At 52.3% G+C, this 27,843-nt stretch overlaps 1 protein-coding gene and 1 long non-coding RNA gene across 2 annotated transcripts; one reads left to right on the plus strand and one right to left on the minus strand.

Annotated features, from left to right (window-relative positions):
* Positions 1-761: 761 nt before the first annotated feature.
* Positions 762-1,186, minus strand: LOC141948139 (uncharacterized). The gene is made up of 2 exons (XR_012630371.1): positions 1,135-1,186; positions 762-1,011 (listed from the first exon to the last, which is right to left on the minus strand). It is a non-coding gene; the product is annotated as an uncharacterized LOC141948139 (long non-coding RNA).
* A 3,639-nt stretch (positions 1,187-4,825) lies between these two features.
* LOC141948160 (uncharacterized) lies at positions 4,826-8,578 on the plus strand. Its single transcript, XM_074880278.1, is given in 10 exon segments — positions 4,826-4,837; positions 5,955-6,056; positions 6,337-6,461; positions 6,563-6,730; positions 6,732-6,779; positions 6,781-6,915; positions 7,121-7,234; positions 7,386-7,504; positions 7,677-8,285; positions 8,409-8,578. Coding segments are annotated over 10 exon segments (1,602 nt in total).
* The last annotated feature ends 19,265 nt before the right edge of the window (positions 8,579-27,843 follow it).

Below are 27,843 nucleotides of genomic sequence, written 5' to 3' on the forward strand. Positions count from 1 at the left end.
GGACAGGCCATGGCAGCTGCCTTCTCCCAGGGATGGCTGCAGGGGGTGCAGCCGGGGGTGCAGCCGGGGGTGCCCAGGGCTGTCCTTCAGAGCAGGGCCCCTGCACCCAGCGGCTGTGTGCTGGGGCAGGGAGTCTGCCACCAGCCAGGGTCAGCACTCAGCCTGCCCAGGGAGCTGCCCACGGCGCTGGGGGGAGAAGCTGTGGGGGGAAGGAGAGACCCCCCGGCAGGTCAGGGTCCTTCTGCTGTCGGTCCTTCCCCCTCTCTCTTTCACCCTCTTTCTGTCCCTAGTCAGATACTTCCTTCACTCCCCCGGTAATGTGTTCTCTGGACACCAGAGCTAAAACCGGGAAAAATTTCTTCACTGTAAAGGTTGTAAAGCACTGGAACAGGCTGCCCAGGGAAGTGGTGGAGTCACCAGCCCTGGAGGTATTGAAAAGACGTGTAGACGTGGCGCTTAGGGATGTGGCTTAGTGGTGGGCTCACCAGTGTTGGGTTTGCGGCCGGACTCGTTGACCTTAAAATGTTTTTTCCAACTGGAATTATTCTGATTCTCTGATTCTATTAATACTCTATTGCTGTCTTGCACCCAGTAAGGGAATGCTACTGCTGGTACCTAAAGTGATGTGGTTTTTTTTCGAGAAGGCAAAATTGCCCCTTCGTGTTGTGGTTTAACCCCAGTTGGCAACTAAGCACCATCCACCCCCCCTCAGCAGGGTGGGAGAAGAGAATTGGAAGGGTAAAAGTGAGGTAAGTGCTGGGTTGAGGTAAGAACAGTTTAATAACTGAACTAAAATAATAATACATTGTCATGAAAAGAAAAAATGTATTCAAATACGGCCATTTTCCTGAAAAGAATTTAATCTCTCCAAGGCTCAGCAGGGCCAGCACCACAGTGACCGCAGGCTCCATCCTGACCTTGTCTTCTGCCCTACAGATGTCAGGATGAGGATGGTCTGAGCTGCCAGGGAGCTGACGGAGGGTTCAGCATCGTTCTCCAAGGGCTGGAGGGCTTCAAGAGAAGGAAACAGAGCAGACGTGAACCCCCAGGGGACTGCCTGCAGAGACCCCCAGGTGCCCAGGCTCTGTCCCCTGCACCACCAGCCCCAGCCAGCACAGCACTGCCCCTACTCACCATGACAGATCTCCCCCAACCTCTCCTGGCTCGGGATCCTCATGTTCCGTGCAGCAAGACCTGGGGACAGAGCTAATGTCAGAGCTCTGCTCCCCCTCGGCAGGGCTGTCCCCCAGGAACGACAGCACCCGAGGGCAGTGGAACCCAGCAAGACCCCCAGCGAGCCCACCAGTGGGGACTGGGGCCGGGTGGCCAGAAATGGGTCCCTGGGGACTCACCAATGAACCTGACAGCTGCCTCTCGCACAGTGGCCTGAGAGTTCTCCAGGTACAGCAGGCTCTGGTTCAGATATTTTTCCACCCCGCTACTCTTGTGCGCTATCTGAGGGAGCACAAGGGCACGGGGCTGGTACGGACCCTCCGCAGCCATCCGGACCAGTCCCTCCTGCCAGCACCCCTGTTCCCTCCCAGTGATTCCCGTCTCCCAGCCAGGAGCCCCGTGGGGCTGAGGACCAGACAGAGCCACAGGCAGAGGGGGCTGGGGGTGCTGAGACCCCTGCGTCCCACTGCCAGGGCCCAGATGGGCCGGGGTCTCCTGGAGAAGAGCCCTTGGGGGCTGCGTGCTCAAGGGCAGGGAAGGAGGATGCAGCTGGAGCAGCCGGGCTGAAGCAGGGCAACAAAGCAGAGCGGCACAGCCCTCCCCAGGGGCACGGCAGGTGGCCCTCGTCCAGCCCAGCCAGGGCATTTGGGGGTTGTCCTCACCAAGTACTCTCTCATCAGATGTGTCTGCCCTGTCTCGACCAGGGAGATGAGCCTCCTCCACCCCAGGAAGTCTGCACAGGCACGGAGGGTGTCCCGGGAAGCCTGCGGAGAAAAGCAGAGGCTGGGAGATGGCACCAGAGCCCAGGGAAGGAGACCTGGCATCCTCCTCCTCTGGGCCAGGCTCCGCGCTGGGGGGATGGGGTGATCATGGGATTTGATCCTCCTTCATTCCTGGGGCCATCCTGCGATCTGGGAGCTGGCCCCGACACCCTGGGGGACAGTGATTGGGGCTCAAAGCACACAAAGCCCATGGGGACTCGTGTGCTCGGTGGCCACGGGCCACTGCTGAGCAGGGAAATGTCTGTGCCAGCTTCTCCATCCCTGCTCGTGCTGGGGCTGCAGGGACCCTTCGGGGGGAAGGAGGGCAGCGGCAGTGGGACCAGTGCAGTGGGACCCTGCGGTGACACACAATCCCACTCGCCCTCACTCCCAGGCCACCCCTGTAGTGTCAGCACGCCCTTCCCTGCGACACCAATCGCTGGTCACTGCACCTTGGCCACACTCTCGTTCTGGTCACTCATACGGAAGAACAGTGGGAGCAGGACACTCTTCACTTTCTTCACCATTTTTCTCGTGTTGCTCCCCACCACCGTCTTCATCACTTCTTTGAAGAGGCGGATGGAGAGCTCCCGCACCTGGCTGGACTCCTGGCAGGGAGGAGGACAGATGGAGCTCAGCACCAGCTGCTCCTTGCCCATAGGGAGCAGGGGCGTTAGCGTGGCTGGGGGGAGAAGAGATGCTCCGGGGTTGGATCCTGAATGCAGGAGCCATTGGCCAGATCTGCAGCTGCGGCTCAACGGCCCCGGAGCCTTGAAAGGCCACAGAAGAGGAGTGGGAAGAGCCCCGAAAGACCACGCAAGAGGAGCCAGGGGGATTCCCCTGCCCAAATGCTGCCCGCAGGGCTGGGGCTGAAGGTCCTTCACCCATCACCTCAGCTCAGGCAACCACGGCAGCCTTACATCATCAAAGAGCAGCAGGAGTTTCTCCACCAGCCTCAGAGCAATGCGGTTGGCCTCTTCCCACTTCATGAGACAAATCACATTGGTGATGACCACCAGGGCCTTCACCGTGACATTGGTGTTGGCGGCCGGCAGGGTCTCTATGATGTCTGGCAGCAGCGCCGGCATTTTCCTGGCCTGTACAAAACACACCAGTTGCTTTTTGTGAAGCGGTGAAAGACCCCCCCCAGGCACCCCCCAACCCCCTCCAGAGAAGGGTGGGTGCTTGGAGCTGTCACCCCACATCCTCCCGGCCGGGGCCAAGCCACCACATCCCCCAGGCCCTGGCTACCAACGTGGCTCCCCTTGCTGACCTCCTGCTCACCATTTTGGGTTTTTTCGAGAGTATGACAAGGCCCGTGAGCACCAGCGAGAGCATCACTGGGCTGGGATGCCTCAGGTACCTCTGGGCCTTGTACAGGTCAGCAAACTCCTTGTCATCAATCTCAGAGAAGACCAGCACCTAAAATGGAGACAGCAGTGAGAGACCAGCAGAGCTGAAGGGCTCCTTCCCTTGTCCCAGCACAGCCCATGACAAGGGTCTCCTCTCCCCTTGAAGCCACCTCAGAGTCCCCACGTCTCTGTCCCAGGGCCAGTGCCAGGCAGGGGGATGCAGGCAGGGCAGAAGGCAGAGTGCTGCCTGTGCCGGGACAGGCTTGGTGGGGCCAAACCAGCATCGGGTGGGCCTGAGCGTGTGGCATGGGGGTCTGGGAGGAGGAGGAAGAGGAGGAAGGCAGAGCGCTGGGGCTGAGCATGGTCACTCACAGCCAAGGAGTAGATACAGGAGTCCTCTGCGGCGGAGCTGAACACCTTGCGCAGCCGGCAGTCCTGCAGCACGCTGAGCAGCTCTGACAAGACTCTCCGCAAAGCCCAGCGCACGGAGATCATCACCTCCCACATGGCAACAGCAGCGCTGTCAAGCCAGAAGAAACTTGGTCACCAGAGCTGCCTCGGCCACCGTGCCCAGGGGCCAGCTCCTCCGGGCCCCGGCCCTGCCCACCCCCCTCATTTTGGGGTGCGCAGGGAGGCAGGAGGAGCTTGAGGAGCTGTTCCCCATGGGGCAGGGGCTCTGCTTTGGCCAGCTCTGGCTGAAGCATTGGAAACGTGGTGGGATGGAGAGCCCTGCTCCTCGGGGATATCCTGCAGTTTTCCATGGGTCTGGCAGCCAGAGTGTCTCTGGGCCACTCTCCCCATGGGGATGGAGCCCTCAAGGCTGTCAGGGTCGGTACCTGTCACACATTGGAGAGATGTCCAGCAGGGTCCTGACCACCTCCCTGGGGCTCCACCTGGTCAGCAGCAGCAGCAGCGAGTCCAGGCTGCGCCGGGCCGGCTCTGCGCAGATGTGCTCCATGTTTTTGTGGATGAATCTCAGGAGTTTTGGCACCTGGGGGGGACACAGGTGAGGATGGTGCTGCCCTTCCCATCCCTGCCTGCTGCCTTGACATGGTTTCGGGTGCCCGAGAGAGCCAAGATAGGGCAGGAGGGAAGAACAAGACTTGACACATCTTGACAAGGAAGGACAATCCAGCCACGGGGCACTTACATCCCTCAGCCAGGACGCAGGGGCTTTCATGGCTATGTCCACGACGCCGCTGCCCATCTGCCTGTCATGGACGTTGTCTGCCGTCAAGGCCTCAATGGCCACAAGGAGAATGTCCGTCTTCTGAGAAGGCAGAAGATCTTCCCCAAACGCCTATGGGAGGAAGGACGGGGGGGAAGATGTGTCACGCTGAGCTTGGCTGAGCAGCTCGACCACCTCTGGGTCCCTTTGCTTGCACAAGCCGATGCCACAGACAAGGGTCCCGGTGAGGGGGGAGCTTGTTACCATTGTCATGATGGTTCTGCGAAGTGAAGAAAGCAACCAGGTGCTCTCAGGATCCCATCCCGAATCCTCTGGATTCTCCTCCAGCAGTGTCTCATCTACACGGAAACATGGAAGAGTTGGTAAGACAACAGCCATCTTGGCCAACGAGCCTCCCAAGGGGTGACAAGAGCTTGAAATGGGGGAAATGGGGTCCTGGCGTCGGCCCCCTCACTCACCGATCCACAGTGGCTGGACCGGGGACACTGTGTAGGGCTCCGGCAGAGAGCTGCTCTCCCTGAGACCCAACATCTCCTCCCAAGCCGCCCTGGGGTGCTTGGGGGGTCTCTGCGCCATCCTCAAAAGTGGAGGAAAGCGTTTGAGGTACAGTGGGGGTGTTCAGTTTTTTCAGCCCTGATGAAGGCTCAGGCCCCCAGCTCGGCACTGTGAGGCACTGGCCGTCTCCAAGGAGATGGCAGGAGGTCAAGGGCATCCCTGCCCGTATTTGGGGGTGCTGATGTCACAATGGCCACTGTGACCCACGGGGACAAGCCTATATTGCTGGGCTCAGGCCGTGGTCAGTGTGACCTGGGGAGGTGAGGAGAGGGCAGGGGAGGGATGGGGCTTGCGGGGGGCTGCCGAGGGAGGAGTGGGGGGTCCCATGCCTCGGGGTGCTGGGGCTGTGCTGAGAGCTGACCTGCATCCCACTTCTCCCTCAGAGTCAGTTGAGGAGCATCTGGGAGAGACACCCCGGTGCTGCTGGGACAGGGACGCTCCCAATGCTCGATGTGGAGGTGCACCATTTCTGCAAGGAAACAGGAGGCCCCCAACGCGATGGGGCAGGGTGAGAGCAAAGTTTCCTTCCCACAGCGCAGCAGAGGGTCTGTCGGGGCAGTCAGCGTGGGGCCGAGCATGGTGGCAGGGGGAGGCAGTGGCTGCAGTGCCCCTTCCTCACCACGGCCCCCAGCCCTGCCCCTCAGCCCCTCAGGGATGGAGCAGGCCCTTGGGGACAATCCCTCAGGGACGCTTCCCCCCGGCCCGGCAGAGGTGCTCATTCCTGCTGGCATTTGCTCTCTCCCCTCCAGCGTGTGTGCTGTGTGGCCGGGCAGCAGCGGACCCGGATCTCTGTGGGCACAAACTGGAGAAGCAAGGGCTCTGTGCCCATCTGTTTTGCCTGGTGAGTGCCCCGAGGCTCCCTCCAGCTTGCCCACAGGCACTCCCAGCCACACTCTCCTCATCAGCTCCTCGTCTCTTCTGCAGCTTTTTGCCAACCAGCTTTTTCAGCAGCAGAACGAGGAATTAGGACTCATGGGATTTCTCCCTGAGGACATTCGCCGCACAGTCGAGCGGGCAGCGCAGAAGGTGAGGTCCTGACAAGATCAGGGAGATTTGTGTCAGGAGAAGTTTGGAGGAGCTTAGCCCAGACCCCAGGAAAGAAATCCCAGCCCCTCCAAGCAGCTCTGGGACAAAAGCCTTGCTCCCAGCAGCTCCACAGAGACTCCAGCCCAGGAGCCTCGTGCGCCAGGCGGATCTGTGGGCTGTGGCCCAGCAGCGGCCACATCCTGCACCCTGCCCGGAGGCGTGGGGCTGGCTGGGGAGGCCCTGAGGCTGCCGCTGATGGGGGCTGCTCTGCTCTTTCCAGCAATGCTTCGTCTGTGGTGAGAGCGGGGCCGCCATCACCTGCTTCCAGGAAGGCTGTGACCGCAGCTTCCATCTGCCCTGTGCCGTGGAGGGTGAATGTGTCACCCAGTACCTTCCTCAGTACCGGTACCTCCTCTCCCCTCCTCGCCCCCACTGGGGAAGGAGCCAGCACTTCCTACCTCACCCATCCCTTCCCACCTTACCCATCCCTTCCCTCTTCCCCCCAGGTCCTTCTGCAGGGAGCACCGCCCAGAGCAGGAGGTGGAGGCAGCTCCAGAGAATGACACCACCTGCATCATCTGCCTGGAGCCTGTGGAGGGCAGAAAGTCCTACCGCACCATGGTGTGCCCTGTCTGCAAACACGCCTGGTTCCACCGGGGCTGTATCCAGGTAGGAGCCGTTCCCTCGCCCCCAGGGCATGGCAGGCACTGGGCAGCACCAGGGCCTCACTCTTGCTCCTTATGTTTCCGCTGCAGGGCCAGGCTGCGTGCGCTGGTATTTTCTTCCAGTGCCCCCTCTGCAGAGACAGGGATGAGTTTCTGCCGGAAATGCTCACCATGGGCATCCGAATGCCCTTGAGGTTGGTGTCCTGCCCGGCTCACAGGCTGCAAGCCCTGGGCCATGCCAGGGGCTGCCCCTGCAGTCCTGGCCCTCTGCTGTCCTGTCTGTCTGGGCTTCAGCTTCATGGAGGAGCTGTAAACCGGGCAGGGGGGAGGAGCAGGGGTGCTCTGCATCGGCCTTATGCCGGGGCAGCAGGGGCTCAGCCATTTCCCTTTCTCCATCAGATTGCCATCATGGGAGAACCGGCAGGCAGACAGAGCACTCATTGAGAGGCACCAACGCTGCGATGCCCGGGAGTGCCTTTGTCCCAGAGGCAGGGAGCAGGCAGAGGAACGGGGGTAAGTTGCCAAAGCGGCACCCCGGGCTCTGCACGGGATCTCTGTCTCACCAAGAGCTCAAAGCAGAAGGACTGAGAACAGGAGCTGTTCTGCACAATCCCGTGCTGCGGTCACTTTGTCCTCACAGCCATGAACTCCTTTGCTTCCCCAGGCCCTGGCAACTGCTGCTGTGCAGCTCCTGCGCTGCCGAGGGCACCCACCGGCACTGCTGCGACTCAAGGACCATCACGGCCAGCTGGGAGTGTGAGAGCTGTGCTGGCCAGGGCACTGGTAAGAGGCAAATCACCCAAGTGCCCCTGGGCTGGGGCCAAGGTCTGGCAGCGGGTTCCCAGGCTGGGCTTGGCAGAGCCTCTCTGCTCCAGGAGGGCTGGGGGCACTGCTATGGCCTCTCCTGCCCTGAACCTGGGGGTCATGCCCGTGACCTTCCTACTTCCCCTTACAGGCTCCAGTGACAGCTCAGAGATTGCTGGCCCTGGCACTGGTAGGCACTCAGGTTCGGGGCCATCCCATGACACACCGGCACTGGAGACCACCAGTCCTGGAACCAGTAGCCAGTCAGGATCGGGACCATTCCAGGACTCACTGGCACCAGAGACCAGGAGCCCCAGCACCAGCAGCCCTTCAGGATCGGGGCTGTCCCATGGCTCGTCAGCACCAGACACCAGCAGCCCCAGCACCGGCAGCCAGTCAGGATTGGGACCATCCCAGAACTCACTGGCACAAGAGACCAGCAGCCCTGGCACCAGAAGTCAGTCAGGATTGGGGCTGTCCCATGGCTCGCCAGCACCAGAGACCAGCAGCCCCAGCACTGGCAGCCACACAGCATGTGGGCCAACCCATGGATCCCCAGAACTGGAAACCAGGAGCCCCAGCACCGGCAGCCAGGCGGCATCGGGGCCATCCCATGACTCCCCAGTGCTTGAGGAGAGCAGCTGCTCCAGCCCACCTGGGCCCATCCACACGCGACACCGCTCCCGGGTGCAACGTCGGGCCCAGACGCCCTACAGCCGGCCCAGGAGGCGCCGGGGGAGAAGCCGTGCGCCAGCACCAGGTGCTGAGAGCAGCACCCCCAGTCAGGCAGCACTGGGGACGTCCCACGGCTCCCCAGTACCAGCGACCAGCAGCCCCAGCACTGCCAGCCAGCTGCCATCGGGGTCCTCCTGCCCCTCTCCAGTGCTCAAGACTGGCAGCAGCTCCAGCCGCCATGGGCCCGTGCGGATGAGGGACCGCTCCCGCGTGGAACGTCAGGCCCAAACGCCCTACAGCCGGCGCGGACACAGACGCGGGAGCAGCCATGCGCCGTCCCCGCGTGCTGGCCCTGATCCCCCTCCACCGGCGCAATAAAGTGAGCCATTAATCTCTGCCCTGGGAGACTCCACGCTCATTTGTCGGCTTCCTCCCCCTCTCCCTTTCTCGAGGGGCAGTGTTAGGGGCTGGCCCCAGAGGGTTTTCTTCCCCCGGGGCCTGGCAGCCCCTTGCCCAGACCTCCCTCCTTGTGGGCTGACCTTGGCCGGCTGCCCAGCGCCATGGCCATGTGCTTCGGGCCTCACTGGCCCGCAGCCGGCTCAGTCTCCCCGGGGAAGGTTCACACCAGTGGCAAAGCTACTTTTCTTTACAAGTTCCGCTCAGTGTCACCTCCGAAGTTGTGACATGAAGATTGCTGTAGGTTGTCTTGCGACAGTAGCCACAGGGCACTCCCGTTGCCCAATTCCGGGTCCTGTTGCCCACCATGATTGCTGCTGTACCAACTGAAGCTTCCTCCTTGCAGTATAAGCCAAGAAATCCTTTCACGCAGAGACTGCAAACTCCTGGCAGGGAATTTACTCCACAGAGCTCAGGGACCCAGGGCAGTACCTGTGACTGAGGGCTGGAGTCCCCTCATACGCCTCTGAGAGAAAAAATATCACACGTGCTCTATGGGAGGGTAACAAGGGGCCTGGGCAATGTCCATTGTCCGGAAGGATTTCCCTCCTGTTGGAGACCTGCAAGTACCCTTCTAGTGCAGGGAGGGGAAAGGATTTGGTTGCAGAGTCACTGCTGAACAGCTCTGTGGAAGTTGGCGGCGAGCTAGAAGGCTGAATCAAAGAATGATGGTGACCAAAGCGAGAAGGAAATCCCGTGGGGTGGCTGTACAGATCGGAACAACCCTCTGCTCTTCAGGCAAACTACTGGTGGTCTTACGGTGTGTGCGTTAAGGGCCTTCCCGAGAGGCCTCAATGCAGCATGAAAGTTGACTCCTTCCAGGAGGGAGCAGCTGTCCTCTCGGAGCCAGGCAGGGGAACCGGGGAGACCTGAGGGGCTTTTCTGCCAATGAAGAGGCAACGAGGAAGGAAAGGAGGTAGAGAGGGTCCAGAAGAGAGCTCGGTGGCAGCACTTTGTCCTTCTATTCTTGACTGCTGTGACTGGGAAGACGCGAGGCTGGACGTGGCCAGAACAGGTCGTGCTCTGCAGGGGGATTGCGACAGGAGCTCCGAGGCCCCCCCGAGCACTGGAGCTCGAATGGAGCTGCCCAAAGAGCTGTGGGCGTGCACAGCCCCGCTCTGAGCCGAGGCGCTTGTTCCCTGGCCCCATTCCCCTCTGCCGGCATCTCGCCCATGGAGCTCTGTAATGCCCGGGTGTTGGAAGGCCGAGCGATGTGTCTTTTGTGGGACTAGAACTTCTCTAATTCACTGTGCTTTGTTTACCTTAAGTTCTATCAATAGCAACCAAGTTCTGCCATAAATCTGAAACTGCTGTGAGCTTTGTTCTCTCAGTTATTTCAGTAAAACAAAGCAGCTTATGCTTTAAACCCTCAGTGAAGTTTACAGTTTGCCCTAACTTAAAACGGCCCTACATGTTATCATAAGATAGTGACAAAAATGTACACATAGAAATTGATAACTGATCATGTAATTATTCAGCTGTTCCTACGCACATACAATTGCAAATATGGATAGAGTATCACCTTGAAACCTAATCAGCATTTTAAAAAGGACTTAATATCAGTTATTGCCTTTCTCCTTGAGGGCTGAGGGTTTGCTTTGTTTCCTTTTACATTCAGCATTTCTTTGTAATATCTTGCATTCCTCTGTTTTTAAATAGACAGCTTTACATAAGCAGAACTGAAAAAGATGCTTTTTGGTTCAACTTTTTGGTTGATTGTAAGAGTTGTACAAGTGATAAGTGCAAAATACCACAAACTACTGCTGCCAAAATTGTATCCAAACAAATATTTCTTGGAGGGGCAGAAGAAACCCCAGCGGACATGAATTCACAAGTATTTTCTTGTTCTCCTTTCCCAAGATTTGTCAGAGCTGTATCCCATCCTCTGTGTCTCAGAGGTGTGTGGTTCCCAGGAGTGAAAAGATGGGCCAAACAGCTCCTCCGGAATCTCCACAGGCCAGCACTTGTGAACGTGCCACTGCTCACAGCTCCTTCTAAAAAAAAGGTCTTCATAACTGTAATAGATTAAAATCCCATGAAAGTGTAAGAACTGTCAGGGAAAGGCACCAGGAAAAGGGGGAGAAAGCAGCACCCAGAGACAGGGTCAGGGAAACAGGAATTTATTTTCTAGTTAATAAAGCCCTGCTGCAGCCCTGCTAGTGCTGCCGGCGGGGCGGCCTCTTGCAGGGCTGGGGAGAGTCCTGGGGGCTGGGGGCTCTCCTCTTCGGGGCGTGCCTGGGCCTCCCACTGGAGCGGTTGCTGCGCTGCCTGGGAGCGCAGGGACTGTGGCTGCAGCCCCGGGCAGAGGGACCTGCTGCCACCACCTCCCCCGGCTCCTCCTGGGGCTGCTCCTGTTCTGCCAGGACAGGCGCAGATGGGGGGGCGGCCTTGACCCCCGCGGAGGGCGGCCTCCAACGTGCAGGCTTCCTCCTCCCTGTTAGAGCTGTCATGGCTGCTGGAGGAGGTGTTGCCAGACCTGCACCAGGAACAGCTGCAGCTGAAGAAGACGGGGCTGGAGTTGGCCTCAGACCTGTTGTCCTCTGCCCCCACAGCCGGGGAGCGCAGCAGCCTCCAGGCCTCATTACTGCACTGGCTCGTGATTATGTCCATGGTGCCACGGGCCAGAGGTGCTGCGTGTTCCCCAAGGCCCGGCTGCAGCACCCGGACCAGGCCCTCCTCCACCGGGCCGCTGACACACAGGGCATGCACGATGTTGCCCATTGCACGACGCATGTGCCACCACATTGGCCCGTGTATCATCCACAGCTCCTGGCGCAGCCAGGCCAGCACGGGATCAAGGAGACGTGCTTGTCTCTGGAAAAGTTCTGCCCAGACCTCGGGCAGGAGGCCACCCACAGCCTCTGGCTCTACAGCCCCCTGCTCATGTGGGGACAGTGTCCCCTGTGGAGAAGATGGAGGGGATGCCATGGGGTGATGGGGGCTGTTCTCAGCCTGGCGGCTGGGAGCTGGGCCTGCCTGGCTGCTGCCTTCTGGAGACACTTCGAGGAGTGTCATAACATACTGGTGGCCACCAGATCTTCCCTGCCCAGAAAACTGCACAAAGTCCACCAGTCCTCTGCAGAGCAGGCACTCTGGTTTCATCTGTATCCAGCGCAGGATGCAGCTCAGGCAGAACCGGTGGCCACAGGGCATCGCATAAGCGACATCACCTCGAGTGTCGTGGCAGATGGGGCAGATCTCCTCTGTCTCCGAGGCCATGTTCTCATGCCGCAGCAGGTTGGGGAGCGCTGAGGACGAGGAGCTGCTCCCGCTCGCTGGCACCAGCGCTGCCAAAGGGTGTCACGTGCTGCAAAAGTGAGAGTGGCCCCGGTCCCTGGCTGTCCCGGGGAGGGGAGGGGAGGAAGAAATGCCCAGGCCCCTGGCGAAAGACACCCTCCCGGCTCCCCAAGCCCAATCACCCGCCCCAGGGCTGCCCCGGGGGGACGCTTCCCCGCACAGCTCACCTCCACTGCCGCAAGCACGCCTGGCGGTGCCCAGCTGCCTGACCCAGGCAGGGCCGGGGAAACACAGGGGATGGCTCAGGGATGGGGACTGAGAGCTGCTGACGGCAGCCCCCAAAGCACCACCCAGCACCCGGAGCAGCCTCGCTTGGCCCTTCAGACCTCGCAGGCTTGCTGCCAGAGTCCAGACTCGAGTCAGACTGGGCCAGGCTCTGCCGGTGCCCAAAGCTTCGAGGGGTGTGAGGTCACAGTCCATCACCTGCTGATGTCACAGCCCACCACTCGGCGATCGGACATCTACCCCGCAGCACTGGTGCTTCCACACACACCTCTGGGGCTACCGCAACCCCGCTTTCCTCTCCCTCAGCTCTATCTTCTGCCTGCCACTGGTGTTTCATACCAGTCACCAAGGCCTTGGCTGTGTCTTCTCTTCAGCCTCCTCAGATGTCCTGAACTTCACTGTGGTGGTGCAATTCCCCCCTCTCCCCTCTCCTCTGCCACTTGGGGATTAGTGTGATTCCTCCCCCACTCCTGGGCCACAGACCAACCTGAGGAGTTAAGTCCTGCTGATGGCACTAAACAGAGCGTTAAAACACAGTCCCTCACCTCCTAAGGGCCTGGGAGAACAATAAGAGAATTGCACACCCAGCAAGTTCTTGCCCAGGACCCCAGGTGAGACCCTCTGAGCTCTCCTGGATGGCAGCTGGCCTGTGACCAGCATCTATCTCCCCTGAGCTGGGATGCCTCTCAGGTATCAGCTCCTCGAGGTAACATCTGCCATTAGAGCAGACAGGAGCCCAGGGCGAAGTCAATCCCCTCAAGCCTCAATTATTGCCCGTTGAGGAATGTCGCTGCATTGTATTTAATCCAAACTCAAGGGTAATTTTAACTTTGAGCTAGCTTCTCTTTCACCCACTCTCTCTCTACTTGCTAACGTCTTTGGGCATACACAGTTATTTTCACAAGTGTGCGTACATACTTATTTTACAGACCCAAGTATTTTTGCCTGTACGTTTTGTGTTTGTGAATATGCGTGCATGTATATATTGATTTAAGGTACCATGTAAGTGTCCCGATCCAATATCGGGGGAAGTTTCGATATGATCCCAAGAGCGAGATTAAGACACAAACGAGGCCAAATGCTGTATATACCCAAAACAGGTTTTTATTATTAAAAAAGTGAACAGGGGTAGCGATAGGACAGGATGGAAGGAAAAGACAGAAATAAAGCAAGGATGTGGGATAGGGCTGCAAGAATAGTCACCCCCATGGATCCAGCGGCGTCCCGTTGGTCCTCAGTCTTCAGTTCTTCGGTGGTGGGTGCACACGGATCTGGCTTCAATGGTAGATGCACACTCAGCAAAATTTTCTGCTGCCTTTTTAAGTCCATCGTATCCACTGATTAGCATTTCTGCTCACCTTTAGTTTTTTTTTCTCTGGCCCCACATGTTTTGTTGCATCTGGCTTCAGGGCAGGAACGTTTGCCTCTTGTCAGTTCATTAGCCATGCAGGCATGGGGTCTGGCCTACACAATAGAGCCACAAACGGCTACAGGATGGGGCCAGCTCAGCACAGCTCTGCCCCTTTGAGGCTCGTCTAAAGAGTCCAGACAATGCAACCACAAAGAAGTAGGGGGGTGCATCCTTCAATACACACCCGCTTCTCTGGGAGACATCCCCCAGACCAATTCACAGGCCTCAGCAGCTTCTCTTGGAGGTTTGCACAGACACAAGCAAGCTTTGAGGCAGTCATAGGACATTTCAGTAAGTTAGAGTGAATCTTGTCATCTTTGAATCTCTAGTTAAGTTGGTATTTTAATTATAACCTATTTTACTGAATTATTCTGTAAATCTTTAAATTTGTTAATTAGTAAGTGCTGCTAGTCCTTAATAAATCTTCATTTGCTGCTAAAACCATTTCTGTGTTAATACTTTCATCTGTGATTATCAAGTGTTGCAACAGGCTGCCCAGGGAAGTGGTTGAGTCACCACCCCTGGAGGTACATAAATGACTTGTAGACCTGGCACCTGGTTCAGTGGTGGATGTGGTGGTGTTACGTTTACAATTGAACACTCTTACGGGTCTTTTCCAACCTCAATAACTCTATGATTCCGTGTCTACAGCCTATAGAGAAAAAGATGCAGGTGGGGGACACTGTAGGACTATGGTGGAAATGATGGAGGTATGAGGAAAGTCTGAAAAGCCCCCAAGGAAGGAGCTCAGATCTTTCTTCCACTGGCTCTGGCTACTGTCTTGATCCAGCAGTGAGGTATGATCCCGTTCCTCTGCTCTGCAGAAATAGAGGGTGCTGCCAAGTGACAAGGAGCAGTCCGTGGGCACGTTCAGCTCACTGCAAGCTCCTGATGTTCCTCCTCACACGTGTTTCTGGTTTGAAATAATTCATCAGATCACTTTCCCAAATAATTGTATGTGAATTGATTTACCACCCCCAGACACAGGGTGGTTGGTTTTCTTGTTGTTGTCACTGCAGTTTTTTTAACAAGTGTATGAAAGAATTCCAAGCTGTGCTGCTTAGTTTCAGAGACATGTAGGGCAAGCCAGTCCTCTGATTTCTGTGACTTCAACCCTACGTACTGTGAGTGCTATTCGCAGAGATGCTAGAAATCAATGTGTAGTTACTGTTTACCATGAAAATGAACATTTCAACCTCTTATATTAAAAGGGAAAGATATTTTCTAGTCACTTGCCATTTAAATAGCATCTCACACTCAGTCACTAATTTAATGCAAATCTCATACGGCTTCCTTGTATTTGTCATTTCAGTGCGTTTTTGTGCTTGTAGTTTTTATGTTAATGATCCTGCTCCACTGCTAACTAGGTCTTTATTCCTATCACTTCAATGATACCAGTAATTACAGTTACGTGTGTATATATGGGTGCATGTCCAGTGCACTCAGCTCTGTCACCTCTTCTTTGTTGCTGCCTGAGAGAAGTGAGTTTTCACTGTCAGCGTGACAGTGGGGTTTTGTGTGCAATAGCTTTCTGCAACTCCGAGTCTGATCAATATAAAAAAATCAGCAAATGTTCCAGGTGACAATAAACAGAAGCTGGTGGATTTGGGTAAAAACTGGAAAACTGGAGGATGGAAAATAAGGACACAAAGCCTTGCTCTGCTTTTCAATAGAAATGGCTCTTCTGTAACCCACTGGTGCCAGGACAGGCCCCTTCCACCAGCACACCCCATACTGGCTGTGTCCAGGATAAAAACACTACAGGGATTTATTGCTCAGAATCCAGTTGTCCAAGAAGAGAATGGATGAACAGAGGGAAGGGGAAGATAGGAGTAAGTGGCCCTAATCCCCACTTCCAAGTGGAGAAAATAAGAGAACATGGAGAACCACAATGAGAAAAGATGAGAGGCAGCTGAGATAACCCTTTACAGAGAGAGAAAAGGGAAAGCAGCACACAGTGCCCTGGACACCCTGTGCTCAGCGCCTTGCATGGTTTTCTCTGGTACTTACTGCCTTGCTACATGTTTTCCCCATGACTCGCTGAACAGAGGCTGTGCAGCCCGCACACCACACACACGCTGGTTTCTCTGGCTTGACAGCACAAAATTTTAAGAGTCACAGAATCATTTAGGTTGGAAAAGACCCTTAAGATCATTGAGTCCAACTGTAAACCTAGCACTACCAAGCCCATGACTAAACCCTGTCTGTGTCACATCTACATATCTTTTAAATACCTCCAGGGATGGTGACTCAACCACTTTCCTGGGCAGCCTGTTCCAATGCTTGACAACCTTTTCAGTGAACAAATACATCCTAATATCCAACCTAAACCTAAAGCTGAGTCTGCTCAGAGAGCTGCAAGATGCAGTAGCAGGGGGGTGCTGGGATTTGCTGGGGTGAGGAGCAGGCTGGGGAATGCCCTAATGCACCGAGGCTAGCCAGAAAGACCTGAGGAGCCTACCCAATTTTCTTAGGTCCCTCCTCATCCCTCAGCCAACACAACTAGTTTGCTCAACATCAGCAGCAACTGCTCTGCTGCTCCTTACTACATAATCTCAAAATAATTTCTCCCTGTGGTACCAGAGTGAATCCCAATCCCAGTTTACACTTCAGCAAAGTGTTTCCAGTCCAGAACTCCTGACCTGGCCCCTCTGGATCCTCCTCCCACGATCACACACACCAGCTATCAAATCGCCGCAGGAGGACTCTTTGCAAGGGGACTAAGTAAACTCAATGACAGCCCAAAATGAAACATGACACGCAATCATTTCCAAGCACGTTGAGAAGAGATTAATGTGCAGCCCTGAAAAAAGGAAAGTTTCATTTTGTCCTCAGTGGTCTTGACAGAAGAATCATCTGCAATTTACTCAAACTCCAGTGGAAGCTGAGATGAGCAGCTGGTGGCTTCAGCTTCCTTATGGATCAGGCTGCTGAAGAGCAGCTGAGAATGAGGATGACACCTTCTGCTTTGATAGAGATAAGGCTGAAATATACTTCAGATTAGGAGGCATTCAGGCTGCTGGAAGGTGACTGGAAATGCTGCAGAGGATGCAAGTACAAAATGTAAACAACAACATGGGGAGAAAATAATTGAAAAGAGTCTGCCAGGCAGAACAAGCAAGCTAGGAGAGGTCAGCCCTGTGTTCTGGCTTCTGCTAGGGGTATGCAGAGAAACCTCAGGGATCCTGGCAATTAAAACACTGGCACAGAAGAGTTAGTGTCTGCATTATGGAAACATTTCAGAACCTGAAGGAAAATCAGACACCTTCTGTACTTGGCACTGTACAAACATGTAAGGAGAGAGACTAAACAAAGAGCCTAAATAGGCAAAACCTGAGAAAACTGAGGCACAGAGCACCAGGTGATACGTTGAATGATTTTTGGAGTGGCACATCTTTTTTCCTGCTTCTCAACACAATGCCTTATGCATTTGTTTGTAGCGCTCTTTGGAACAGCTGAAACATGCACCATCACCCTGCAGATACACCAAGCCTTGGGAGGGCACAGGAACCCCACAGACTGAGGTGCACCCATGGTGTCTTGAAAGACAGATCGGGGGGGAGCAGGAGAGCTGGTGAGACTCAGGATTGAGGATGAATGGCTCATCCAGGCCCAGCTGGCCCCAGAAACAAAAATCTCTGGTCCTTCAGAGGAGAGAGGTCTTGCTCAGGGCACAGCAATGCAGTTCAGCTCATTCTTGTTTTGGATCATGCTCCCTGATCCAAAGTTCAGTTAGCTCTTCTGATGTCAAAGCCATGGGTGCACTTAACAGACATTAAAGTCCACCAACGGGCTGGTGTGAGTGTGCAAGAGAGAGAGACTTTTAATCTGACCTGGAAAGCAGCCAGAAACCAGTGTTTGGGCTGATTTGCATGAAATGTAGATAAACATCATCAGCCCCATTGAATTCAGATGAGGCACTTGAGATACTGAATGGCAATTCAGGGGCTACAGAGAAAAGGCAGCAAAATATCCCCAGAGACTGATGTCCAGTGACCCCACCTCCTACTCCTCCACTTTTCAGGCTGTTCCAGGCTATGCTGACCCACCAAAAAGACACAGGACTGTCCATGACTTGTGATTTCCAGCCACATCAAGAGGGTACTGATCACTGCCAGCATGTTTTCCCTGCAGAGAGGACCTACTGTGCCTGGTGGAAATGGTTGGCAAAGGCGTGCAGCAGTGGAGAACCTCACCCAGAGGTGGGAAGAAGGTGTTGAAGAGGCAGAGCCAGGTCTGACTGCACCACTTGTACATTCTACAGCCTTTGCAGCATCTTTTCCAGAAGAACAGGCTGGGTCAGTGATAGACCAGTGGCTGTCTATCTCTGGAAAGAGCAGAGCTAAGCTGTGATTTCCTGTAGACCCAGCTCTTAAGGGGATTCTCTAATATAGGCTCACACTACACCATAAACATTACCACTTGCCTCTACCAAGCTTCTCTCAGAACTGGTTTACAGGTCTGTAAGGCTGTAATGGAGAGAGACATGCATGCTGCACTGGCACACACACACAGAGCATGATGGCACAGTCTACTTTTCCTTATACAAACATGTTTAAAAGCTTTTTTTTTTTTTAAGATACACTTAGTTACTTTTGAGTTTTTAAAAATATATATACTGTACAATCTGAGCAATTTGCACTAATGATCAAGAAGTGGGTTGGGAAATAAAATCCCAAACCCTAAATTCAACCATTTGGCAAATTAATCTGTTATGTACATATCCATAATTCCCTTAGCAAAAAGCTGGGTAATGTAGCAAATAGTGTCTTTTGCTCATTTACTTGACAAGTATAATTTATTTTTAATATTTACCCTAATGTTTTACAGCATTCTAGCAAATGTTCTCCCCTACATGCTTTGCAAAAGTTCATGAAGGTTTAGTAACAAGAGATATCATCACAGTTCTGTGGTATTGATCTATGTGGTAAGAACATAAGGTAAGAGAAAAGGTAGCAAGAAAGGAGGATAGAGTTTTGCAAGTGCTAAGAGAGGCAGATTATTAAGGCTTCATTGAATTATTATATTCACCAAAAGGTTAAAAAAGGAGCATCTTTAGAATACATCCAAATCTTTCTTCCTTCTTTCTTGAAGAAGAGACAAAGAAACTAAACACAAATGAAATTAAGTCAAATGAGTTCCTGGACTGCTTGATGTGGTATATTACCCCCATTTAAAATATCCCTCAGGAGACTAGGCCGATTTAACAAGCATAAGAGATGTTGCGGTGAAGACTGAACTGCCTTGACGAAAGTACAACTTGGCTGGGGCTGCGTTAGCCTAGGAAACCTGTTCCAGCTTCTTAAAAGGAGTCTTTTAATCCATTCTTGAAATAGAAAGAAAGGATCAGACAGAAGACATTCATAAAGGAAAAAAAAAAAGATACATGCACTTACACAGCTATGTGATGGAAACTGTTCTAACTGCAAAGAAATGCAAGCTGTGGCAGTTTAACCAGTGAGCCATGGAGACCTTGATGGACCTTCTCTACCCATTCCCCCAGACTTTGTCTGAAAGCCACCAACAGTTCTCAGAGCTACTGCTCCAGCAACAGCAGTTCCCAACCAGAACCAACTTCACCCTGGTCTGAGCAGAGCCTGGGCAGGGAGAGGTTGAGCATGAAACACCCACCTGGACATGGCTTGGAGATCAGCAGGAGAGGCCAGATGCTTCACAGCCCTTTTTCTAGCCCCGGTAATTACAGCCCCAAATTATCTCAGCTGTGATCATCTGAGTATAAACTGCCATCCCTCCTACACTATCCTGGCTCTAGCTGTCTTGCACAACGCTCAGTTTTGAAAAATGAGCTTTATGGCTGCATCTAGGAAGGCACATGATCACATCATTTTGGTTTACTGTCAGAAGATGCCTGGTGTGCTGTGGCTCAGTGAAGCTGTTCTTTGGGGAAATCTGCCTGTCTAAGACTCAGGGGATGCTTCTGAAAATGTTCACATCCAGTCTTTTCTCCCTGATGATGAACACAAGCATCTCCACACACACTGGTAAATTCCTGACCTTGGAATAAAAATACAGGAGCTGTTTTCAACAGCTGGTTAGGAAAACATATGTTTTTCATATGTTGGACCATTTCTGTCACTTCATTACAGCAAAGAAACAATGTCAATGTAGTTTTATTTCATCCAAATAAATAACAAACAAGCTTCCACACTCCAGAATCCAGCTATGTAGAATAACTGATTTTCTGCTTATTTTTGTGGTTTCAGTAACATTTTCAAGAAAATGTTTCCCTGCAATTCTCCTGTCACGGGTATGGTTACAAAGGAAGAGGATTTGGTGATAACAGCAGAAAACCACAGGTGGAAGATGAGTTTGTGAGCTTTGGTCTTTGGCTTTTAAGTTTGGGAGAGCTCAGACTGGTCTTGTGGGACACAAGAAGTTGTCTGGACTTTGTCTGGGGGATGGCTCAATATCTTGCCTTCACTTATGCCAGTCTTCACCCAGGCACAAACACATATTTCCCCCATAAAATACCATAATATCTTGTGCATAAACCACCCCTCTGTCCCAACCGTTCAACCACGGATGTGGAGAAGGTTGTTAAACCTCTGCTGTCACCTCCAGAAGGGGCTGCACTGAGTGTGGGGGAAGGTGGTGAGGGAATTTTATGTTTACAGCCCTATTTTTAAAAGTGCCACTCAAAACTAATAAAAAGTTCAGCAAAGAGCTATTCATGTGCACGGCTTCTCTGAAGTCAGGAAAGCTGCTGGCTGGGAAACCTCCATTTATCTTCTTGAGCGCTTACTCACAGGAGGCATCTGAAGAGAGCCCCTGCATGGCTGGTACTTCTGAAAGTGGGTTATTTATCCTGGTGGATAAATGTGGGTTTAGAGACCTCTTTGCACCCTAAATTTTGAAAGTTTTAGTGAAAACTTGTGATACTCCACACGTATCCACTCTTGATTTGTTAGTCAAATGTTTTCATTTAAAAGTTTTGATTGAAAAAACAGAAAACCTGGGTCATGATTAAAATTTCCATGGAAAAAGTCAATTTCTGCTTAAATATCTTATTTTTAAAAGCCAAAGTTATCAGTAAGTCCACTAGCAAAAACAACAGCAAACTCATTATGAGAAATATTTCAATTTCTTGTTCAACCTTTGCAAGATATATCCCCATGACAAAAAGCAAACCCAGACATACTATGAAAAATCAATGCTCGTTCCAGGCTGCAGACTTTCACAAGCTTCACTGAAGTGAAATGTAAACCTGTGCATGCCAATGGTGAATTGTGACAACCCTTCTTGTCCAGTAAATGCAAAATCCTTCAACTGGACAAGAGGGAGCTTATTTGAATTGCATGGACACAGATTCAGATAGTAACCACATGTAACAGTGGTAACAGTATGGAGAGTGAAGAAAAGATACCTATGGAGAATGTAGTGCCTCCATCACTGAGGGTTTCTAAGAATAGTTAGGAAAAATATCTGCCAGGGACAATGTAAGTAACATTGATCCTGCTGTGGAGTAAGAGTGTTTCCAGACTTATTCTCCTAGCACTTTATGATCTGTTGAATATCAGTAAATAAATATTTGAATGCATATATCAGCAAAGGAGTTGGGGTTAAGGGGTAGTCTCCGTGGCTTAACCTTGTAAGTCCCATTTAATGTAATTTACACCCATGAAGCTTAACTCTGCCTTAACTGCATTAGGAGCAGAGAGCTTTGAGCATCTTTGACATGGCCTAACACTTAGGGACCTGTCTGTCATTTTATGGAGTAAAATGTGTAAGGTTTAGATGCTACTGAGATCCTCTCCAACATCACTTAGCTGCCATCTCCGAGTCCGCAGGGCTCCCAAAGGTGAGAGCCTTTGGTCTACATTGCTACTGCCCCAGACCTGCCTCACCTCCGAGAGATATTTATGATTTCTTCTTAATTTGCAGGGCAGCGGGAAGGAAACAGAGCAGCACTTCCCCATCACACAAATTCAGAATTAAAAACCTCAGGAAAATCCCCATTTGCCTAGAGGCTAAATTATCTCCAGTAGAAACAAACTTAGCTTTGCGAACATAAGTGATCAGAGCTTCATAAAGACTGAGTCTAACTGTACAAAACGGTGATTAGACAATTTCCTCTGGGGATGCGCTGTTTTCTTCTGAAAAAGTGACACTGGGGCAACCTCTAGTGGAGGCAAGGAGCGGCCTTGTGCCAGCTTAGGCAGGGCTGGAGTCCAGCCCAGCGCAGAGACTTGCTGCTTTGTGGCTGGACCCTGGACCCTGCCCAGCTCCCCCCAGGGCCTCGACTCCTCTACTCTTAGTAAGTGTAAAAAAGAAGTGAGGTCCTACAAGAGCAGAGTTTGAGTGCTGTGCAAGATGGGCAATCGGCCTCTTTGAGTGCAAATAACTCATGTTACTGTCCAAATAAGAATTTCTTCCTTCTGGCTAGCCAGTCCTCAGAGCTATTTAAAGGCTTGCTTCTATTTTTCCAATTCAGTTTTCAGTCATTTCAGGCCAAGACCAAAGGGAAACTCACTTTGTCTTTAAACAAAAATGTAGAAAATCCCCCCCAGCTGCTCTGACATGCCTGTTTGGGAAGAAGCTCCGGGAGCAATAGAAGCTGTAACACAGGGCTCTGAGCACAAGACAGGAACCAGAAGCCAGGCAAGAAATTATTACTTCTGCTTCTATTCCATTATGCTTTACGCTAAAAGACTTAAATGATCAATGCTGTGTTAATAAATTTCATTTGGCTCATTTAATAGATGACTCAGTAAAGGAGTGAGTTTGGCCATGACCAGTAATGAGTTAATAACTATGCAAGTAGCACAGTCCCTTACAGAAATACTTTATACTGGCGTAATTCTTTATTTCAAGGGAAACACAGACGCTCTGCAGGACTGTGCTGCGTCTTTATGAGCATAGGTGTAGCTTTGATTTGGAGCCAGGCATAAAATGTTCCTTTGGGACACAGGTTGAACGAGACTCTGCTACCAGACACTGCCAGAGAGCTGAACCTCAGAGCCAAGAGTTTACATCCCAACCGGCCTGCGTCCTCCTGTTGTGTTTCCTCACTGACACTAATCCCCCTGTGCTTTGCAGCATGTGGTCTTGAGACAAGAGCTAAAAATGAAGTTTGTCAGCTTTGTTCGGTTGGATGGTAGGAGTTGCCGGCTGGCTGGCTGGCATTTGCATTGCAGCTTTCTCAGCTGCTGGCCCCAAACTCCTCCAAAAAAAAAAAAAAAAAAAAAAAAATCTGTGGACAATGCAGCAAATGCAGCTTGGATGGGGTGGACATTCTGAATGCCCAGATCTCAGTCCCAGTTATTCCAGTGTAGCCAGAAGGGTTGTGCACATTGGAGGGAAAGTGCTCTTGACTAGGGAGGGGGTTACACTGACCACCCGTGGGGCTTGCTGCTTCTAGCATCTTGTGCCAGCACTTCAGCAGGAGGAGTTTCTTTTAAATGACATTTAGTCTATAGTGTAAATAGCAGGCACCGTGCCACAAGCAGCGAAGCAGCATGGATGAAATGTGGCAAAGAAACCTGGCTGCAAAGTCCAAGTGACGAGACACTGCCGTGGTTCCCCTTCGCATATTCTGTGCTGCTGGGCAGCAGGTCAGAACATATGTTGGTGAGTGTGGACAGGGAAGGAGGACACTTCTGCTCCGTTAGTGTCTTCTGTGTCTGAGAGAGGAGCTTTGCTTGGTGTTTTCTTCCAAGAGAGGACAGAGGTCTGCCCAGTGCTGAGCATCTCCAGCGGCAGGAATGCCATAGACTCTCTTTACCTGTATTAAATTTTAATGAGTTGTAGTAAGTTGTACTATGTTGTAGCAGCCAAAATAATTCACACATCACAATGTTCTTTCTTTCTGCAGGGCAGGTGCTGTTTATTTCTTTAATACCTCTTTTTTTCTTCTTACATTAATACATGTTTATGCTCTCATCCAAGCTCTTACTTCATTAATTCTTAATTCTGTGATTCATAATAAACAAATCAGCAACTAGACAGTCATCAATCCTCTCTCCCACAAACAGTTCCATACTTTCCCTGAGCTGACTTATCTTTCTTCCAAGGCCTTCTTCTCCTCCAAGCCTTGCTGCTTCTCTGGGCCAGTGCAGAGCAGAGCTGGTGCTTCTCCAAGCTAGCGCAGGGCAGAGCTCACCAAGCAAAGCTTCCCTGAGCAGAGCTCTCCACCTTCACCAAGCTCCCTAAACAGAGCTCCCTGGCCAATGTCGATTTGACTCTTAACATATTGAATCTCCCACAGCTGTGCAGAGCTGACACTCCCACATTTACACACTTGAAATGCATCAGTTTTGCTTAGAGTTATAATATCTTCTAGCACTTAGATGGCAGTTTCCCTGCTGCAGCCCCAGCCCGTTAGTTCTCATGTTGTCAGTGAGTAATGCGGATAATTTCTCCTCACTTGCCCCGTAACAGCCTCTTCTCCAGTTGCAAACAGCACTCTTGCTGCCATACAGTCATCTTTTCTCCAGTCTGAGCCTGCCTGTCTCTCACAGGCCCAATTCTCAAAACCTTTTCATCATTTTTGTGGCTCCCCTACCAATATGTGTTGCTGTAGGTTCATGAGATGCATCAAACTGTGCTAACTTGTGGAGGGCAGGAGAGGACCAAGTTGGCCTGAAGCTCACCCTGGGCTCTGAGAAGCTCTGCTCTGGAAAGCTGGAGGGACCCCACAGCTGGTCACACTGGAGGGGGATGACGTGGGTGGCACAGAGAGCAGGAGGGTGCATTGTTCAAACAAAGCAGTTAGACCTGCTGGTGCAGCAAATCCTGTGCACGAAGCTCAGACCATGCTCTTCACATAGATGGGAGGAGGGGAAAGGAGCTCAACGAGCCTGTGCTCTGCTGTATGGATGTCCCTGTAAAAGCCATTTGGGCTGCTCTAGCCTGGAGTTAGAGCAACACTAGCCATGGCATAAATGACAGAGATGCTATTACTGCCACCCTGCTGAAATGTGCAGAAGCAAGTGTAGGCTGAAAGAGCTGTGAGGAGCAGGCAGAGAGGCTGGCTGTGCCCAGGCAGGGTAGAAAGCAAGAACAGGGGTAGGGACCGTGTTACTGCAGTCCTTGGAAATGTCCTTTCAGATTAACTGCAGGTGCCATGCTGGAGCAGGGGTTCCCATACCAGCATTGCTATTTTGGTATTTGCTGTTTGCTTTCTTGCAGCACAAATCTCTCCCACCAGTGGGTGAATTAGCCCCTGTATCAGCCAGTCTGCTGACCTTTGTAGGCCCTATAGGTAAACTGAGAGATCCCAGGAGGAAAAGTTGCTGAAAAGGGGGGGGGTTATAGTTATTTCACGGTGGAACTTACACTCCCTGAGTATCAATCTGTGCCTCCATCTAGTGGATAGAGCTGTATAAAGAGGGCAAGGTGCTGCCTACAACACCCAGCAGAAGACATCCCTCTCTCTGGTGATAGCAACTCCCACCACTCACCCCCGAAGGTCCCAGCTGCCCATCCATCTGTTGGCCAACTGGACACAAATTGTGTTTTACCAAGTCCCATCCAACACTCATTCCAGAGACAGCTGGAAACATCTGGAAACTGAGGCACCCCCAACCTATGTCAGCTTTTGAAAGCGTCCCTCTCCAAAGCCAAAGAAACCCCAAGGCACAGAAGCCAGCTGGCTCTCCTCTCCCTCCCTCTGACCACTGCACTGCAGTGATTGTGTTGGCTGGCTCTGTTTCTGGGCTTCTTCTGGAAGGGGAAAAGGTACCATCTGAAGAATTTGGAACTAGGCTCCCTACATGCATTGCCTGACCCTGAAGATCTGCACCTGCTCCTTGTCAGCCTTGGGTCCTGGGACACCAGCACGGCTAAATAGTTTGGGATACTGAGAGCAGGAAACCATGACAGACCTGCTAAAATCCAGGCACAGCCTGCCTGGAGGCCCTGTCTTAATATGCTGCTACTATACAAAATGAGGTCGTTTGCCTAAAACAGGCCTAAAATTGCCCCTAATTAGCAACAGTGTTCCCTCTACCTTAAAACACAGGGGTCTGACCTCCAGCAGAGATTTAGTGACTCCACAAAGCTGTGATTTTGCAACTTGGAGCAACTGGGTTCTCACCCAAAACTCCTTTTTGTCCCCCTCTACCCTATTAGTGGAAACAAAATAGGGGGCAGGTTTCTGATTAAGATGCACAAACAGTTCTATTCAACAACTGATGCAATAAATGTGCTGAGTAAAATCACTGCCAAAGCTCATTGAGGTGCTTTATGGGGCTACTCTAAGAGTGTGAAAAAACATTTGCTGCATATTATTAAATGATGAAAAATGCCAAGCTCGCAAACAAACTGTGCAATGAATGTGGCTCGACTGCCTCTAGTGAGAACATGATTGAGCCTATGTAAGTGAGGTGGCAGGGAGAGAAGGGGAGATCTTTCACTGTACTGCTGCCATGCTGCAGTGATTACAGGGCAAAGTGACCCAAAATAACAGCAGAGCTTCCACCCAGCCCCACTCCAACCTCACAACTGATCTGGAGTAGGACAAGTACAAAAGGCACTCCACCAGCCACAACCACAACCACAGCCCAGGTGGCTCAGATCCTAAATGATGTTTTTCTCTACCTTTTGACATCCACAAACCACACGTGCAAGAAGCACGATGCAGAGTCACGCTACACGTGTGATTTCACTGCTCAGGATAACAGCACCTCCAGCGCTGTGCCCAGGGACATCACAAATCTCTCTGGTGGCTTTTGTGGCAGGGCAGCACATGAGGACTGGTGGGCTCTTTGCACACCACATGAGGGCTGGGCGCATTTGGACAGAAATTCGAGCAAGTTTCCACCTTCACTTGGATGGCTTGGGGCTAAGCGTAGTCTCTTGAACCTTTGTTGTGAAGCAGGGTCTGTTAGGCAGTCCTAGCCCCAAGAAGGTCATAAAAACAGACTTTCAGGAAGCAGGAATTATTGCACATATCACAGGGAGTACTGAGCACCCCTGGTGCCCTCTGGGGTGATGCTGGAGGACAGGGTACCACATGCCGCAAGAAGCCAGCCCTGTCCCAAAGCAGACCTGGTCACAGCTTGGCTGCAGAAGCTTGTTCCAGTGATGACCTGGAACTTATCTGCTGAGGCTGAGGAACAGTTTTCACCTGGTTCACCAAGGCAGGAGGTAGTACTGCTGCTGCCAACCTGCCAGCAGACCTCCCGAGATCTCCCCTGGTGTGGACAGCAGGGCAAAGTGCCACCTCAGCATGTGGACATCAGTTCCAGTGTGCCAACACTGCTGTGGTGCCTACATCTGGTGAGAAGTAGGTGCTAATCAAACACAGATTTCAGTGGGGCAGTGAGGAGAGCAGGAAAAGGCTTTTTATCACCAGAGAGCCAGTCTGTGCCAGACAAAACACTGAGCTGTTTTTTGGCATCTTACTCTTATGTGAAAAAAAATCACTATTAGTTGAAAAACACCCTTCTCCTGTTAACAGCCAGCTGGATATTGTGTATCGATGTTATTAACCAGACAGCATTGCTTTCAGTTCAGCTCTATATTCACCTTGGCCTTGGGTCACCTCAGTTGAAACCTAAGCTATAGGGATCAGAAGGTGCAAGGGCATTCTGTTGCTTATCTTCTGCTCCTGGGCTGGGGCTTTTTTTGTCTATGCTAGCTAGAAAAAAAATAAAAATAAAGAAAATCACCCTGTGCACAGACCAAAACCTGCCATAAAGTTTTGTATGAAACAAGCAGTGCATGGGTCTTTCAGTGGCCTTTCAGATAAGGAAGAAATTCATCCTTGGTGCACTGAGATAAGCTGCCGTGCACAGGAGAGCAATTATTTTCTCCTCTCTGTGATCTAAGCTGGACTCAGTGAAATGACGATCTTCTAGAAGTGGGTGCTGGGACCTGGTCATGTTTTGCCTGCTGTTCCCATTCCGAGTGAGCAGTTAAACCCCTCTGTGCTTTGCTGTGTCAACAAATGTGCCAGAGTGAAGATAACAGAGAATCGGTCGCTAAGGCTCAAGGAGTCAGATGGACCCACTCTGTGCACCAACTGGAAGTACCCAGAGACCCACACAGATGATGGACTATAGCAGGGGAGAGGCTATCAAAGTAACTGAGAGAGAAACACTGAGTCCTGGGGAAGAAGCTGGATTTAGTATTGCCCTAGGAGGTGAGCAAAGTTAGGCTGGCCCCAGTGCTGTGATGAGACTGTCCAGCAATTCAGCTGTCTTAGACTCTAACTGTACCCTTGCACTTCTGTTCAGAGGCTTTCTGCCTAATTTAGTGCCTCGTGCTGGGAACAAAACTGTCCACTGCCTTG

This window comes from Strix uralensis, chromosome 11, assembly GCF_047716275.1.
Source record: "Strix uralensis isolate ZFMK-TIS-50842 chromosome 11, bStrUra1, whole genome shotgun sequence".
NCBI lineage: Eukaryota > Metazoa > Chordata > Aves > Strigiformes > Strigidae > Strix > Strix uralensis.